This window comes from Seriola aureovittata, chromosome 17 (assembly GCF_021018895.1).
Source record: "Seriola aureovittata isolate HTS-2021-v1 ecotype China chromosome 17, ASM2101889v1, whole genome shotgun sequence".
NCBI lineage: Eukaryota > Metazoa > Chordata > Actinopteri > Carangiformes > Carangidae > Seriola > Seriola aureovittata.
In genome coordinates this window covers 24980422-24997202 of record NC_079380.1, presented here as the reverse complement: position 1 = coordinate 24997202, position 16781 = coordinate 24980422, and the positions used below count along the sequence as shown (strand labels likewise).

The following is a 16781-nucleotide window of genomic DNA, read 5'->3' as shown; positions in this document are numbered from 1 at the left end:
CAAACAAAAAGGAAACTATTTCAGAAATGAACGTGAGTGTCGTGTTTATGTGTTAAAGGTTTTCTTGGTTCTGAAGTGGAATCATTATTTCACCAATGTGAGAATGAAGCAGGTGAACAAACATCTCCAACTGCCAAAACTCACCTGACAACTTTATGAGTGAGACCCCGCCCACTGATGACATCACAGCCTGCCAATAACCTGAGTTTCAGGATTTCAGAAACACCTGGACTCAGAGAGAGGAAGGTAAGAAGCTGCTGCTTTTTTACTCTTTAAAACTTCAGCATGAAACTTCAGCAGGTTCAAATCCAGATGAAAAACAGACGTTGAACTTCAGTTTCTTTTAAATGTTAAAAATTCAAACATTTGTGAAGGAAAGTTGTTGGTTTGAAACTGAATCTGAGTTTTTAAGAAACTGAAAACGTCGATCCAACGTCTCTGTGGCACAATCTGGTTGTTTGTTATTTGTTTCATTTAAATCAGTGATTCATTTTATTCCGTTTGGTTTCAACCAACTAAAACCTGATCCACAAACCGGAGCTCAGGTGGAGTTACCTGAGTGTTTGTCACAGAGCTGAACAGTGATTGGTCAGGTCTCCACAAGCAGGAACAGGTTCAGGTGGATCAGTCTCATGTCTGAGTCCTGCACAGAGCTGCAGTCAGGACCTGGTTAGCCTAGCTTAGCATCAAGACTGGAGAGTATATAAAACACAGATTGTTCGTTCCCACATGTAAAACAGAAAACATGGACCAGATCAGGATTTGCTGTGACCCCCCTTTGCCTTTAAACCAGTTCCAGTTCTCAGAACCTGCCTCAGTTCTTCACACCTGAACCACATGTTGGTCTGATTCGGTGTGACATCACTTCCTGAGGATATCATTACCTGTGATGTCCCTTCAGAATAAAGCAGCGTCAGCAGGAAGAAGAAGATCAGGAAGAATCAATAAATGAAGTGAAATGAGGAAAAGCTTCACAATAAAAGTTTGTTTAAGAAACATTTTTGACTGTGTTTATATTGAACTCTTGTGAATCAGTTGTCTGATGTGGTCTGACGTGGTCTGATCTGGTCTGATCTGGTCTGAAGTGGTCTGACCTGGTCTGATGTGGTCTTCTGTGGTCTGACGGGTCTGATCTGGTCTGAAGTGGTCTGACCTGGTCTGATCTGGGCTGTTCTGGTTTGACGTGGTCTGATGTGGTCTGACGTGGTCTGATCTGGTCTGATGTGGTCTGACGTGGTCTGATCTGGTCTGATGTGGTCTGATCTGGTCTGATGTGGTCTGACGTGGTCTGACGTGGTCCCGCTCCTCTGCTCTGTCCTCCAGCAGCAGTATGACGATGGCGGAGGCGGCGGTTCCAGATCTGTTCTCGGAGCAGGAGTTGACCTGCTCCATCTGTCTGGACCTGTTCAGTGAACCGGTCTCGACTCCCTGTGGACACAACTTCTGCCAGGTAACATCCACACACACAACACCTGAGGCCCCGCTCACAGGCCTGGTCCTGGTCCTGGTCCTGGTCCTGGTCCTGGTCCTGGTCCTGGTCCTGCAGACCTCACAGAGAAGCCGACAGTTTAAGTGACAGGAAAAGACATTAATGTGAAAACTGAAAGAAAAACAGAATTAAACTAGAATTACTGCCTCCTCCACTCCATAGTCTTAAATTATGGCTAAAAAGTGTTTATTCAGGTCACACTGACCTTTGACCTTTGACCACCAAAATCTAATCCAAGTTCATCCTTGAGTCCAAGTGATCGTTTGTGCCAAATATACACAGATACTACAGATCTTACCCTGATGCCCCAGGAGGGCAGTAAAACTCCCAGCTGTCCCAGTGTGTCGAGCATACGCTCACCCACCTGTCACTCAAAGAGGCCACGCCCTCAATCCTCCATAACTGTAGTCCTTAATAAAATGTAAACAGGTGAGTTATATAAACAGGTGTCATGAAGGAGGAAATTATCTCTAGAGACCAGAACAGTTTTTGTACCAGGCTGTAAACATGTTTATTTCTGCTGTAAAGTTGGACATTTTAACATGGGAGTCTATGGGGACTGACTCACTGTTGGAGCCAGACTCTAGTGGTCGTTAGAGGAACTGCAGCTGCTGGTTCTTCACTGTTGGAGCTCGGTTCAGACTAAACACAGCAGTGACTGAAGTGATCATGTGACCCAGACAGCGTAGGTTTAAACCCGTCTTCTGCCATCACCTGTTGCTGATTTTTTTTGTTTTGTCTTTCTTCTTCTTCTGTTCCTCTGCAGGCGTGTATTGGAGGTTACTGGGCGTCCAGTCCGGTCTGTACCTGTCCTCTGTGTAAGCGTCAGTTTGATGAACGTCCTCAGCTCAGCGTCAACAAAGTCTTCGCTCTCATCGCAGACAAATACAAACTGGCTCGTTATGGAGCCGCAGGGTTACCGATGCCAGCGACGCTGGGCGCCATGACGACCATCACAAACACCGACAGCACCAATCCGTTTGTGACGGCGGCGGCATCAGGTGAAGAGGTGGTGTGGTGTGACGTCTGTTCAGGTGTGAAACAGCCTGCTGTCAGCTCCTGTCTCACCTGCACAGCCTCATACTGCACTGAGCATGTGCAGCCACACCAGACCACGCCCTTCTACTCCAAACACCCACTGATGGACCCCCAGGAGGCCCTCAGGGGCCGCACCTGCTCCATACACCGCCGTCTGCTGGAGGTGAGTGGAAGTACGCCGTCATCTGGAGAAACGTTATTGTTATTTACTGTGTTTCATCAGTTTAGTTTCATGTAAGACCGACTCAGCATGTGTCAATATATCTGATATACACATATATATATATATATATATGTGTATATGTGTGTGTATATATGTATATACATTAGTGTGTTCAGTATTGGGGGGCCACTCAAATACGAGGTTTTACTTAATTAATTAATAAAAATAAAAAATAAAAACTGAGGAAGGCCATGATGATGTGACTGAAAGCTTTACAAACAATAAGTACTTTTTGGAACCTATAGCTTTAGCCTCAGTGTGTTAGCTTTCGTTTAGGTCAGTTAGCTTTAGCCTCAGTGTGTTAGCTTTCGTTTCAGTCAGTTAGCTTTAGCCTCAGTGTGTTAGCTTTCGTTTCAGTCAGTTAGCTTTAGCCTCAGTGTGTTAGCTTTCGTTTAGGTCAGTTAGCTTTAGCCTCAGTGTGTTAGCTTTCGTTTCAGTCAGTTAGCTTTAGCCTCAGTGTGTTAGCCTAATGCCATGCTTGAAGCCAGTGGGAGCAATTATCAGTCAGAACCATTTTTCTAACCAACTCATGGAGCTAACGTTAGCTTAATTAGCTAGCTAGTAACAGCTATAGTTTTAGTTAAGATAGCAACAGTTGCCATCTACAAATTAGCAAGTCTAACGTCACTCCCTGTTTTCTACACAGTGTACTGTGTGAGTCTGTCGGCCATTTTGAATGTTTGAATTAAACCTTCACAGTCTCAAGACTAACTAACCTTCTCCCTGATGCGTTTACTTGTCCAGGTGTACTGTCGGACATGTCAGTGTTGTATCTGTGCCATTTGTGTCCTGGAGGAACATCGAACACATAAAACTGTCTCTGTCCAGACAGAGAGAGTCAGCAAACAGGTAGAGGACAGTGATCTCACGCTGAACGTCCTGCAGGACTCATGTTGTTCAGCCAATTAAACGGACTCTACTCGTGTCACCTGTGTGTCCAGAAACAGGTAGCGAGGACGGAGCAGGAGATCCTGAACCGGATCAGAGAGAAAGAGAGTCATGTGACCGAGCTGAAGAGGAAACTGGAGGGAGTCAAGGTCAGACATGTTTGTTTGTTTGACTGAGAGACAGTGTAGGTCTGTTCAAGAGTTTCACTCATATTCAGTCATTTTTATAGATTTTCCATGTATGTATGTGATATAACATCTCTGTCTCACGTACCCTCAACACCTCCCAGCATTTTCCACATATTTTAATTGATTTTAAACTGTATTCAACAACAACTATATAAAAGTTCACTGTTGCAATATTTTGTAATGATTTGTTTGTTTGTTTTGATGAAGTTTGAATTCCTCTTCATCCATTAGCTTTAGTGAACTGTTTCAACCATAGCAACTACTAAATTATATAATTCATATAATATTAATATTTACATAATATTTACAAGACAAAAATCCCAAACCACAGAATCTTCTTGTCTGCTCGTGTTTTCAAGCATTAGACTTAAATAAAGATGATGTCATGAAATATTTCAGTTGAATTCAGACCTCACAGATTCAAACAGGCTTTAATCACATGACTGGTTTCAGAACTACGCAGACAGAGAGCGAGGTGAGGTTGAACACCTGCTGGACGAGGTGTCCAGTTCCCTGGACCGGATCCGGACTGAGGTGGTGGGCAGGATCCAGAACCAGCTGGATGCCGTGATGTCAAAGGGGGAGGGGCTGGTGAGCCGTTTAGAGGCGGAGCTGAGCGAGCTGACAGACAGGCGGGCCATGCTGGAGGTCCAGGCCATCAGTCAGGATCACATCGACTTCCTGCAGGTGAGAACCAAACACCTGTCACCTGTAGGGGGGGCACAGCTCTGTGCTAATGTTAGCTGCTAACGATAGCATGTCCAGCTCACTGCTCAGTGGTGAAGGAGGACGTGATGTCAGAGACATTCTGCGGCTGTCGTTGAACATTCTAGAACACAAAAATGAAAGGTTAGCAACAGTAACTAAGGGGGCGGGGCTTAACAAACAGGCAGAAAGAATCAGTGTAATGTAAACTTGAAGAGACAACAAGGGAACAATACTTAAAGAGCTCTTTCTGTTCATGGACATACAGGGTTCAGTGTCTGTTGGGTCAGGAGTGATGACCTCAGCACTTTCTCCTCCTCCTCCTCCTCCTCCTCCTCCTCTCTCCTCAGAGTTTCGAGGAGGTCGCAGCTCCTCTGGCTGAAGACCAGCTGAACGAGGTGGACGAGGACTCCGAGTTATCCCTCCACTTCCAGCTGGGGGAGGTGAAGAGCTCTCTGGCCGAGGTGAAGGACAAGATGGACGACATCAGAATGGGGGAGGGTCGGTCCAGAGGATCCAGAGGCTCCTGTGAGTTCACAACAGACAGGAATTTAAATGTTCAGGTCTGATATAATATCTCAACCAGGACTGTGCTGAGTCCTGGTTCTGGTGTAGTTCAAATCAAAACCATGAAACTGATTCAATTCTGGTTCAAATAAAGGAAAAAAATATGAAAAAAATGAGTAATCTAACATTAAATAATTAAGATTGTAAATATTTTTCTATATGTTGAGACATGAAGTCGCTATAAAGACACTAAAAGACGCTGGTTTGGAGTCAAACGTGTGAAATGCATGAGTGAAAAGCGTCTGTCTGTCCTGTGCTTCAGTTTCCTCCGGGGACCTGATGGCGGCTGAGAGCATGATCAGTCTGAGAGGAAGCAGCGCCAACCTGAGGAAGAGTCACTGGTCTCTGAGAGGTGAGGTCTGACCAAACATGTCAATCTGCTCTGCTGATGCAGCTGGTCCAGAGAACTGTTTCGGCAGCAAGGACTTTTAATTTGAAAGGACTCACCATGGTTTCCTCTCCCCCTTTAGATCTGAAGAAGATCAAACCAGTCTCAGGTTTGTGTGTGTGTGTGTGTGTGTGTGTGTGTGTGTGTGTGTGTGTGTGTGTGTGTTTATAATAAATGATAAACATGTTTCTGATATTTTTGTGGATCATGACTAAAATCAGTTTCTTCTGTTCCAGGACATAAAAAAGCTCGAGTCTACATGGGTGAGTATTTAACTTTAATTTTGTTTTTATTTCACTATTATAGATTATTATTTTATTAGGTTATTATTTCATCATTATAGCTTTTTATTTTCAAACTTTCCCTGCCTCCGTTTCCACCCAGCTGTCTGTGAGACTTTATGCGTGCTAATATTCATTGATATGTTTTTTAATTTATTTGTATCATTATTATTATTATTATTATTTATTATTACCATTGTTGTTTCACACAGACTAATAATAAGACTCTAAACAAGAAGCTGCACATTGAAAGATAGCACAACAACAAGGTACCAAGTCAGTGTGTTGCTGTAAATTTACCTGGAGCCTCAGCTGAATGCTAACTGAAGCAAGCTAACATGCTAACATTAGAATTCAGTTGGAACTTCAGATATTTCTGATAAAGTCTGACGTATTTTTATTTTTTAATTAGTTATTATTTTACATTAGTCTTGTTAGCACAAAATGCTAACATGCTGTATGTCACTAATCAGCAAACACTCCAAACCTGAAATATTAAGTGTAACAAGTTAGCATTTTATTCTTTGCATAGTTAGCTATTTGTAGCATTAGCATCCAGGTCAAACCACAGCTAAGCTAATATTTTATGAGCAGTTAGCTAGCTTAACCCAGGTAAGTTTGAAATAGTCCAGTATCTGTTTATTCATTAGAAAACTTATCTAATGTTAGCCTGCTAACATTAGCATTTGGCTCCAACCACAGCTGAGTCTAAGCACAGCTAAACTTCTACACTGTTGTTCGCAGTTAGCTTAGTCTGACAGTCTACGACAAAACGTGCGTGTGTTTTTGTTGTTGTGGTTTTAGAGGACGTGACGTTGAACCCGGTGACAGCGTATCCCTTCCTCATCCTGTCGGAGGACAGGAAGCAGGTGAAGAGAGGAGAGAAGCTGCAGTTCTACAGAAACAGTTCACACAGGTTCGACGTCTGGTCCTGTGTCAGCGCTAAAGAGGGATTCAGCTCCGGACGCCATTACTGGGAGGTCAGACACACACAGACACACACAGACACACACACACACACACACACAGACACACACACACACACACACACACTCTCTCTCTGTGGTCAAGGGTGTGGGGGTTAACATGGTCTCACCTGTGCAGGTGTGTGTTGGTGAGAGTAAGGACTGGAAAGTGGGCGTGGTCAGTGAGTCGGCTCAGAGGAAAGGTCTGTTCGATATGAGTCCAGCTAACGGATACTACGTCCTCTGGTGGAGCGGCAGCCAGCTGAGGGCGCTCACTGCCCCACCCCTCACCAAGGTGAGCCTCACCTGCTTCATATATATGAGTCAGTCTGTCTCCATCAGATTATTGATCATCAATAGTGTGTGACAGTAAACTATAAACATTCTATGGAAATAAGAAATACTGATGGTTTTCAAATGATGAGATACTTTTCTTATTGTTTACGTCATAATGATGAGATACTTTAACCTTTAAATTATGAGTAAATCATAATCATGGTAAATCTAAATGATGATTTAAACTTTACACACTTTAAGTTAAAAAGGACCTTTTTTTTTTTAAGATTATGACCTCAAAGGAAAATATGATTATTATTTAAATAAATCATTTAATTAAGAGTTTCAGTCCCAGCAGCAGCTGTTTGAACTGACCTCAGCTGACCTCAGCTGACCTTTCTGTCCGTCCTGCAGGTGAAGTGTCCTCAGAAGCTGCGTCAGGTGGGCGTCTTCCTGGACGTGGACGAGGGTCAGGTGTCCTTCTATAACGTGAAGTCGGGCTCAGAGATCTACGGCTTCACCGGATCCGAGTTCACTGAGAGGATGTTTCCTCTGCTGGGAACCGGAGACAAAGATGTCCCCCTGGTCCTCATGACCACCCAGCACCACCCGGCCTGAGGGACCAGAGACCAGAGACCAGACAAGAGCATCACACCTGAGAGAGGAAGATTGGATGAGCAAGAAATAATTGATGAGGGAGAGAGACAGAGGGGGACAGAGGGGGACAGAGGGGACATGGAGGTGGACACTTAAAGTCAGAAACTGTGTCTCTGTTTTTTTCCCCATGTTACAGAAATAGAAACATTCAGCAGTGAACCATTAGAAAAATAAAATTATTATTCTCATTATCAATTAATTTGTTAATCAATTAACTGATAAATAAATCAAAATTATGGCTGTATTAATATATTTTATTGTGAAATATTATGATATAATGTCAAACTTGAGATGAAAAATTGTGAAATAATATAATAAAAACAATGAGAATTAATTCTGACATCACGAGTTAACATTGGGACACTTCAGTGAAACATTTGATATAACACTGAGATATTAAAATAATAAGAAATAGTCAAAATTATATTTTCAGTTAAGAATCAAAGGATGTTCAGTCAAATGATTCTGATACTATGTTGAATTTATGAGACGCAAAGATAAAACTTCTAACCATGTTTATCTTTTTTAGGCAAAATTATCGGTTTGTAAAAGTCAAAACAATGATGAAGATACAAAATCAAAATTATGATAATGGTGGGATATAGATGTTAAAAGTGTTTGCATGACATGAGACGGTAAACAAAGTCAAAATGTTGAGTTAGAGTCTCATATTTCTGATTTTATAAGAATTATTTTCATCATTCCTGATCTGTCGTCTGCTCTTCTGTTCCGTTTCATGACGGTCAGTTTGACCACAGCAGCATCTAGTGGACATCAGAGGAACAGCAGCTGAATTAAAAACATAATATGTTACTGTGGTAACAAGCATCACTGTAAATATTTCCATGGTACAGAGTCAATGATAGAAATGAATATAGTAAAACTGAAAACACAAAATACAATGGAATCTAAACTATGTGAATGTTATTTATTTACATGTATTTATACTATTATAACAAATAACACTTTATAATAATGAAAGTGGTGTTTATATCTTCCAGTGAAATAAAAGAATCAGTCATTTGGCCTTGATTTCCGTTTTATTAAGCTTTTTTAATTCTGAAAATTATATAAAAATAAACTAAAATAACAAAGTACTTGTCATGTATGTAAATATATGATTTCTGCTTCAGCTGCAAAAACTGAAGAAGGAAACAAGGAAAACTAGAATTAGCTTCAGCAGCAGCAGCAGCTTTTGTTCAGCTGTTAAATGTGATTTCTAATAGAATCCACAGGTGATTTCTTTCTTGTACATCTAATGGCTTCAAAGTGTGATACTGAAAAATCTCATCAGTAACTGTTCTCAAGGTTTTTTAATGAGAAAGTGTTTGTGAATTATCTGTCTTTGTATCAAGTCTTCAGACTGAGTCTGAATTCATCTGCTGCACAAAGCACTTTATTCTTGACTATCTTAATCCAGACTGTGGTGCAATGAATTCTGGGTAAATTAAGACTTTTTTCAACATAAAAAAAAATGGCCGATTGAGCAACTGCATCCAACCTCTGAGCTCAGTTTCCTCTAAGCAGAACGCGTTTGTGTTTAGGAAGAATTCAACAGTTACAGGACGTTTTACTTGAAGAGCGAAACAATAAAAACAAAATGGCCGCCGTCTCTAAAACCTCTTTCCTTTCTCTTTGCTCTCTCCAAAACAATGTCGGCACACCACAAACTATGAGCCATGTTTCTTGTTTGTTGTTGCTGCTCAGCACAGGTGTCACTGATTGTTACCATGGTAACACTGGTCTTAGGCCTGAGTCAGTCTGTATTTTAATGAAACAGACTGATCTGGACCAACACACAGACCAGTCTCGTCGACACGTCTCTGTGAAACTGGCGCCAGAACTCAATGAGACCTGTTAAATAACAATAATGATTTAAATTTAACAAAGTCAATAATAAATAAACTATGATAATTACATTAGTCCACATTCTTAGGCTGAGGTGTTGCCTGATGGCAGTGGAAACAAAGTTTTGAGTTGAGAGTATCTATAACCTCATTGGACACGTGTCACATGAAGAGAGTCTGGAGGATAAAACAGGAAGTGATTTTGAACAGATGTCACAAGTTATAATCATTCAAGTTCATATTTTATTTAACATAAATCATATTGCAGTCAATGTGAACAGCTGGGGTTTCAATATACACAATAGAATCATAACATTTTAAGCCCCTCCCCTCTTTAATCCCGCCCACAATAACCCTCCCACCCCACCCTGCAGAGTGAAAACAAAACCCCTCCCACCCTCCACTCCTTTAAACAAACACACTGAACGCCCCGCCCCCACGACAGCACCGCCCACATGAAACATAGCTCCGCCCCTGATGCTCTGTGTGTGTGTGTGTGTGTGTGTGTGTGTGTGTGTAAATTTAGCAGCAAACTCCAAACTGATTAATTCTGGCGTGATCTAAACAAACAACATCTGTGCGTCTGGTCAGGTGAAGAGTCACACCTGCAACTGATCAACAGTGTCATGTGATCAACTGCAGCCAGATTTCAATTTACTTCTAGAGTTACTGCAGTTTGACAAACCTGCATTGATTTTACAGTGGGTCTAACAAGCCCCTCCCACAGTGATCCACCTCAGTCCACACGGAAACAAGCTCCTCCCTCCAGCGCTGACATCATCACACCTCCAGCCATTGAGTTGTAGCAGGTAGAAAACATCGACATCTTACTGTTTAAAGCACTTCTGCACCTGTTGTAACCCAGAAGCTCAACAAGCCCCTCCCACAATTATCATAAGACCCTCCTACTATAACAAGCTCCTCCCCCAGCACCATTATAGAGCTGTGGAGTCATCTCAGGCTTAAATCTATGTTTCCATCTTTCTTTAAGGCGTGCCTGATTGTGTTGTGACAAATAAGCCCCACCCACTCTCCCCGACGTTACATCTACAGCTGTGGAGCTACAACAGCTTGCCTTAAGGGAACTTGCAATTTGAGGCGCATCTGTTCTCACCTTCACCCCAAGCCCCTCCCACTCTGACTTACATGCCCCTCCCATTGTGATCTGAAGCTCCTCCCCTCGTACTAGCTGTGAATACGATGATTTGTGGTATTAGGGACTTTGTTGCCCGTTGGAACTATTTTCTGGGGGATCAACAGTTCCTGAAGTCTTGTCATCGCTGTGTTGCTGCAAAGCGACCGTTGCCATGGCTGCTGTCAGGTTGCCAGGGCAACGGATGTCTCTAGCGCAGGGCGTTAGAGACATTTTGGTGAACAGAGGCTGTTGTTTGACTAGAACGCTGTTAATGTTTGGAGTTTGCTGCCGACTGGAGTTTATGACCAATTGGCAGCAAGAGGGTGGAGAGGTGGGGGGTGTGTCCTTCTGACCACCTGTATGTCAGGTGTCTACGCCACACACACAAAATGAAAGAAAGAAATCATGTGGGTATCATCGTCATCAGTATCGTTCTCAGCAGCGATGTGGCGTTCACTGAATCATTGACTCACCTGAGCAACATTCACTGACCACACACACCTGCCTCCTCCTCCTCCCCCCGCCCCCGTCCCTCAGTCCCCAATATCATCATCATCATCATCATCATTATTATCATCATCATCATCATCATCATCATCGTCGTCGTCCTCGACCGCCGCTCACTGTCGGCCGTCTTTTCAAGTCCAGTCACATGTGTGTTGTATCGGCGTCACCCCCTGTGGCGTGTAAACGGTTGAATGCTGCGTCTTGGAAGTAAAACAGAGAGATGGGAGACGAGGGGGAGGGTAGGGGGGAGGAGGAGGAAGGGAGGTGGTGGTGGTGTGGGGGGGTTCTTTGTCTTCTTTTGTTTTCAAACAGAAAAGCGTCTTCTGGCGTGCTGCTTTCTGTCGCAGCGGCTCCTGCTTCTGCCAACGAGCAGGACTGATGAGGAAAAGGGGAAGGAGGGGTGAGGCAGAGGGGGAGCAGGGGGAGGTGAGGAGTGAAGGGGAGGGGTGGAGGATCATGGGACGCCGAGTTATTTAAGACACCTCTCGAAGTAGGTGGCACCCACGTAGCCGCCCCTCAGAGAGCGATGGACGTTCTGCTCAAAGAGCCGCCGGTTCGTCTGGAGAACCTCTGCTGCCTCCTTGTTCAACGGATCCTCAGGGTTAGGCTCCTGCAGGGGGGGAGGGGGAGGGGGAGGAGGGGAGGCAGCTAATTAATTCCTTGTTTAGTCTTTAGTGTGAAAGATGTTTGTTCTTGCTTCCCAACACAGATATTCACAGTGAAGTCAGACTTACTAGAAATAGATACTGTAGACCGTAGATGATGGAGTTTATTGTCAACACAGGCTTCCAGTCCTCTCTGTGGAGGGAGACATGGAGCTCAGTTACTCATCACACATCCTGGAACAGTTACCTTTCAAAATAAAACACTGCAGGCTGAGGGTCTATATACGGTGGCCCTGAGGGATCAAAGCACTGCAGCTTCAGAAAACACATAATAACAGACAAACACAAACAACTTCAGAAAACATCAGTCTGACGACATGAGCTGCAAATACAACACAACAGGAAGTGTTTCCAGGGGACACTAAAAAGTGACGGCACTTGTTGTTCAATAACCAATCATGACTTTTAAGTTAAAAGCACTGAACAAGTGTGTCCCTCAGAAGCTGAGAAAGGCCAAACTCACAAATATGTTTTCACCCCGATGTGAGTATCTGCAGCTCAGCTTCAGGCTGATGAAGCTGCCGTGTGTTGAGCTCTCAGGGCCACCGTAGCCCATAGCTGAAGCTATATTCACTAGCTCGTTTTGGAGAGTTCTAATCAGCAGAAAAAGTCAGTAAGTGGCCCTTGAGTCCATAGCCTCTCATCAATCAGGTGAAGAATGAACAGCTGTTGGAATCGTGTACACACCTTAAGATATTTAGGCAGACGTTTCCTTCCAGGTCGATGTTGGGGTGATACACCATTGTCTCACACTTTACCTTGGGAGGGTCGTGGGGGTAACCCTGTCCTACCTGAAACACACACACACACACACACACACACACACACACACACACACACACACACACACACACACACACACACACACACACACACACACACACACACACACACACACTTGTTTCTATCACTGAAGGGGACACTTTTCATACATGACAACATGTGGACAAAAACTAACTTATTAACTAACTGCCAGGTTTCTGGAGCCACAGGGTGAAACGACCCTCGCTGTCTGCGCCAACGTGTGTGTGTGTGTGTGTGTGTGTGTGTTGTGTGTGTGTGTGTTAGTGTGTGTGTGTGTGTTAGTGTTACCTGAACACTTTCTATGTTTTCAGGTGAGAAAAGAGGAATGAAAGAAAAGAATAATCAATCAATATCAATTACTACCACATGAGCTCATGGAGAACCCACTGATGCTCTGTTTATTAATTGATTGAGTAATTGATTGATTGATTGGTAAATTTACTCCAATAGATCAATGAAACGTGTCAGATTAAGGGTCAAGATCAGCTGATTCAGTGAAACTGAATCTGTGAAACAATCTAAAATATTTATCAAATCTAACATGTGGAAATAAAAATATATAAAATAAATAAATAATGAATGTTCATAATAAAGAAATGAACAAATATAAAATAATGGTTTCACACTGTGTGGATGGAAAATCAGTTTTAGTTTGTGAACAGGTGACAGAGGAAGAGGAAGTCAGGTGACAGGTGACAGGTGTGTCTCACCTTAAAGCTGAAGACAAACTTTCCTCCTTTGTAAAAACCCTGTTGGAAAAACACAAACACAAACGTGACACATGTTCTCTGACCTTTCACCTGCTGTGATGTACAGGTGTACTCCTGGACGCAGTGACATCACCTCTGATCGATTAATGTGCTGATTGTGATCGGCTCGATCAGACAGAGAGGGGCAGTTGTTCACATCACTGGTTTCCTAGCAACACTAACACCAGGCGCAACAACCACAATGGCGGACTCTGTTGTCTCTTTACCAGCCGACACTGACATCCAGACATTTTGATGTTGATTTGGATCATTTCCAATTTTTTTTAAATGGCGGTCACAAGGTTTTAGCTGGTGGACAGGTCAGCGCACTGACCCAGAGTCCTGCCTCAGGTGGTCAGGGACAGGTCAGCGCACTGACCCAGAGTCCTGCCTCAGGTGGGCAGGGACAGGTCAGCGCACTGACCCAGAGTCCTGCCTCAGGTGGGCAGGGACAGGTCAGCGCACTGACCCTCAGACCTCTCAGGTGGATTTGGCTTTTATTCCAACCTGGGTTTTATTTTGGTGGTCGTATTCCAGAGTTGGAATAAAGCAGATTAATACCAGCTGAGTTCACCTGAAGAAAATGATCAGAATATTGATCAATACTGAGTTCTGTGGTGATCAGCGAACCTGCCCTGCATTGATCAGTTTAAATCAAAGCATATTAAATCTATTTTCAGAGGCTGACAGAGGATCCAGGACAGGAAGTGAACAGACGCACCTCGTCTGGTGAGATGATGAGTCTGAAGTTGAGGAGGTCATCGTCGTCAGGGAAGTTGATCTCACACGTTTTTGGCAGGTTTAACTCATTGATGTCTGAAACACAACAGAGTGAGTATAAGAGGACAAATACTTTTCATTCAGTTCAGTTTATCAACAGAAATAACAGATTGTGTATGTTTCCATAATTTTTACTATTGATTATCTGCTGATTCAGTTTTAGTCTATAACTAGAATCACCTCCTCCTCCGACCAGACACTCAAACTGACTGTTATCAAACCTGTGATGTAAAATCAGTCCCCCGTCGTTAAAGGTGTCCGTTGTGTTCTCCCACCCTCTTGGAATGTTTTCATTTTCTTCATTTACCACATTAAACTTAACAACAGTTCAGAAGACTTAAGTGAACATCTAAGGACACTTTAAAGGGAAGACTTAAGGTGTTTTAAGAATCCATTTTTACTTTAAGGAAAATCTTAACTTAAGATGTTTTGTGCAACTGGCCCCAGATTCTTAAATATCAGGTTGTATCTGTTGTTACATAAAACAGATGAAGTTAGTTGTTTTTTTTTTTTTTTTTTTTTACAGAGTGAAATAAAAACCAGAAATGATTTTAACTAACAGATGTTTTAGTTCAGCAGCTCACTGAGACTGAGTGAATGTACCTGAAACACTGACAATGACAGAGGAATTATTTTTAATGAGGAGAAAAGCCACCTGCCAATCAGAAGTCACCTTACTACATAACCACAACAACAACTGTCAGAGCGGCCATTAGTCGGTTTTCCACCAAATTGTGGGGTAATAGTGGATTTTAGCAGGTTGTTTTAATTTCCCACCAACAACTACTTTGGTTTTATTCAGAGGTTTAAACTAAATGAGGATCATAGGGAAACAGGTGAGGTGAAAACAGACAGGTGTAGGTGATCTGAGGCCAACAGGAAGCTAGTTGTTGTAGTTTACCTGCCGATCAACAGCAGAGGACATTAAGGCAAAATCTGCCATAACTCAGTCTGATCTGAACACCCTGCCATGGAGAACATATTTTAAGATTCAGTGTGACTTCCACTTCCTGAGCATATCATTATCCCTGCTGTTCATCCAGAATGAACGTAAACAAACTGTACATAGACCCCCCAGGACTCGGCTGAGAATCATCATGTTTTTAGGTTTTCTTCAGTACCACAGTGATCCGGTGACAGTTCTCTGCACATCCATGGAGACAGTATAAACAGGAGGTGGTCAGAGTGAATTCGGAGTATTAATTTCCCAGAATGTGAACAAACACAGACTCCAGTTATTACACATCTGCTCATGTAAGCCAAGTTTTCTACCAAAAAGACTACATTAAAAAGAGGGCTAATTTCATCAGGCTCTGATTGACTCCTCAGGTGTAGACTCTACCTGTCGAATCTGTCATCATGTCAGTTTACAGGTGTGTAGTTTCTTTTCCTCAGGTGTTAATGAAGCCACAGACTGAGACTCTGAGAAGAAATCACCTTTGTTTTCAGTAATCAGTAAAACGTTGGAGGTCTCAAAGAAAGACTCTAAAACTAGCTGGTTATCTGCCAGTGAAGCTGTTACACCTGAACAGATGGAAAGAAACAGTTTATACAGTTAACCTGAGAGCTGACACAGCAAGTTAGCTCGTTAGCCTTGGAGATGTTATGATTATCAGAGGATGTTGACGTGAAGTGGTTATCAGTTAGCAGCTCGTCATGTGATGTGGATTCATTGTTGTTTAGTGTTAGCTGTGTGCTAACACACTAACCGTCAGATGGGGTTAGCTTCTGACTGGCTGCGTTTTGTTTTCAAATATAGCACAAGCTAGCCGCCGTTAGCTCACACCACTCCAGGCTAAAGTTAGCGCGCTAGCTGTTAGCAACAGTGAGTTATAAACACCCACTTTTACTCTGTGTACTTATGTATTTTGTACACTGAGGGAAAGGGGGCAGGAAGTGTCACCCTGTGGTTTATTGGTAACTAGTCAGCCAGATAGTCGTCCAGCTAACCGGGCAGTGGTGTCGGTAACTAGCCTACCTTTCTGTATTCGGAGCTGGGCCGCGCTGGCTTTTTTACCCCCGGCTCCTGTTCTGTTTCCTCCAGCAGATTCCTCGTCTTTCTTCTGCTGCTTTAGGGAAAAGAGCTTAATCATCTTCAGTTGTTTGGTCAGTGGACGCCGGTACTGTGTGTCCCTGTGGTGTGCGCGGTCTGCCTGTGAGTTTTAGGTGGGTCGGTTCGGTCTAACGGCACCGTAATGTGGATGGAGCCGGTGCGTCTCAACTAATTACACTGAGGAGAGCTGCTAGCCGCCGAGCTAGCCTAGCCTGTTAGCTAGCAGGAGAGGCCGGGCAGAGGAGGGGGGAGGAGGGGGGGGGGGGACAGGGGAGGGAGGCTTGTCAGTATAGTGAGTGTTACTGGTATAAGAATATTTAAGGATTATATAGATAATGTTAGAATAAACCAAACTGTACTTGTCAGCAATAAATGTAAACAGACTGTGCTAAATTAAAATCATGATACCATAAATCGTGATTATGTATGCGTTTTTTTTTTTTTTAGTTTAAACTCAAATAAAAGAAAAAAGTCAGAATTAAAAAAAAAAGAAATTCACATGTGGCCCTAATCCTCTTCAGTAATTAAGAAATTACAAATCAAACCTGAAATACAGTAAAAAAAAAAAAGAATAAT

The 16781-nt window shown here is 43.0% G+C and overlaps 2 protein-coding genes across 3 annotated transcripts; one reads left to right on the top strand and one right to left on the bottom strand.

The window, feature by feature from the left end:
- Positions 1-1247: 1247 nt before the first annotated feature.
- LOC130185311 (E3 ubiquitin-protein ligase TRIM39) lies at positions 1248-7715 on the top strand. 2 transcript variants are annotated; one of them, XM_056401702.1, is made up of 12 exons: positions 1248-1450; positions 2256-2690; positions 3495-3599; positions 3692-3787; positions 4280-4513; positions 4882-5059; positions 5361-5450; positions 5569-5595; positions 5723-5749; positions 6572-6747; positions 6872-7027; positions 7389-7639. In XM_056401702.1, the coding sequence occupies exons 1-12, from the start codon at positions 1331-1333 to the stop codon at positions 7494-7496; spliced, it is 1752 nt and encodes a 583-aa protein (XP_056257677.1). In that variant the 5' UTR covers positions 1248-1330; the 3' UTR covers positions 7497-7639. The 2 variants fall into 2 exon arrangements, with proteins under 2 accessions (XP_056257677.1, XP_056257676.1); XM_056401701.1 differs by having other exon boundaries at positions 1258-1450; positions 7423-7715.
- A 3821-nt stretch (positions 7716-11536) lies between these two features.
- On the bottom strand, positions 11537-16417 carry ube2m (ubiquitin conjugating enzyme E2 M). The gene is made up of 6 exons (XM_056402324.1): positions 16131-16417; positions 14094-14188; positions 13334-13372; positions 12507-12610; positions 11889-11952; positions 11537-11764 (listed from the first exon to the last, which is right to left on the bottom strand). The coding sequence occupies exons 1-6, from the start codon at positions 16243-16245 to the stop codon at positions 11624-11626; spliced, it is 558 nt and encodes a 185-aa protein (XP_056258299.1). The 5' UTR covers positions 16246-16417; the 3' UTR covers positions 11537-11623.
- Between the last annotated feature and the right edge of the window lie 364 nt (positions 16418-16781).

What these genes read in the sequence shown, in the direction of transcription:
- ube2m (XM_056402324.1), bottom strand. Translation starts at nt 16,245, where the DNA reads ATGATTAAGCTCTTTTCCCTAAAGCAGCAGAAGAAAGACGAGGAATCT. An exon ending in CCAGCTCCGAATACAGAAAG is followed by an intron (nt 14,189 to 16,130) that starts GTAGGCTAGTTA and finishes GTTGTGTTTCAG; the next exon opens with ACATCAATGAGTTAAACCTG. An exon ending in GTCTACAGTATCTATTTCTA is followed by an intron (nt 11,765 to 11,888) that starts GTAAGTCTGACT and finishes CCCCCCCTGCAG; the next exon opens with GAGCCTAACCCTGAGGATCC.
- LOC130185311 (XM_056401701.1), top strand. Translation starts at nt 1,331, where the DNA reads ATGACGATGGCGGAGGCGGCGGTTCCAGATCTGTTCTCGGAGCAGGAG. An exon ending in CAGAGGATCCAGAGGCTCCT is followed by an intron (nt 5,060 to 5,360) that starts GTGAGTTCACAA and finishes CCTGTGCTTCAG; the next exon opens with TTTCCTCCGGGGACCTGATG. An exon ending in CCGGACGCCATTACTGGGAG is followed by an intron (nt 6,748 to 6,871) that starts GTCAGACACACA and finishes TCACCTGTGCAG; the next exon opens with GTGTGTGTTGGTGAGAGTAA.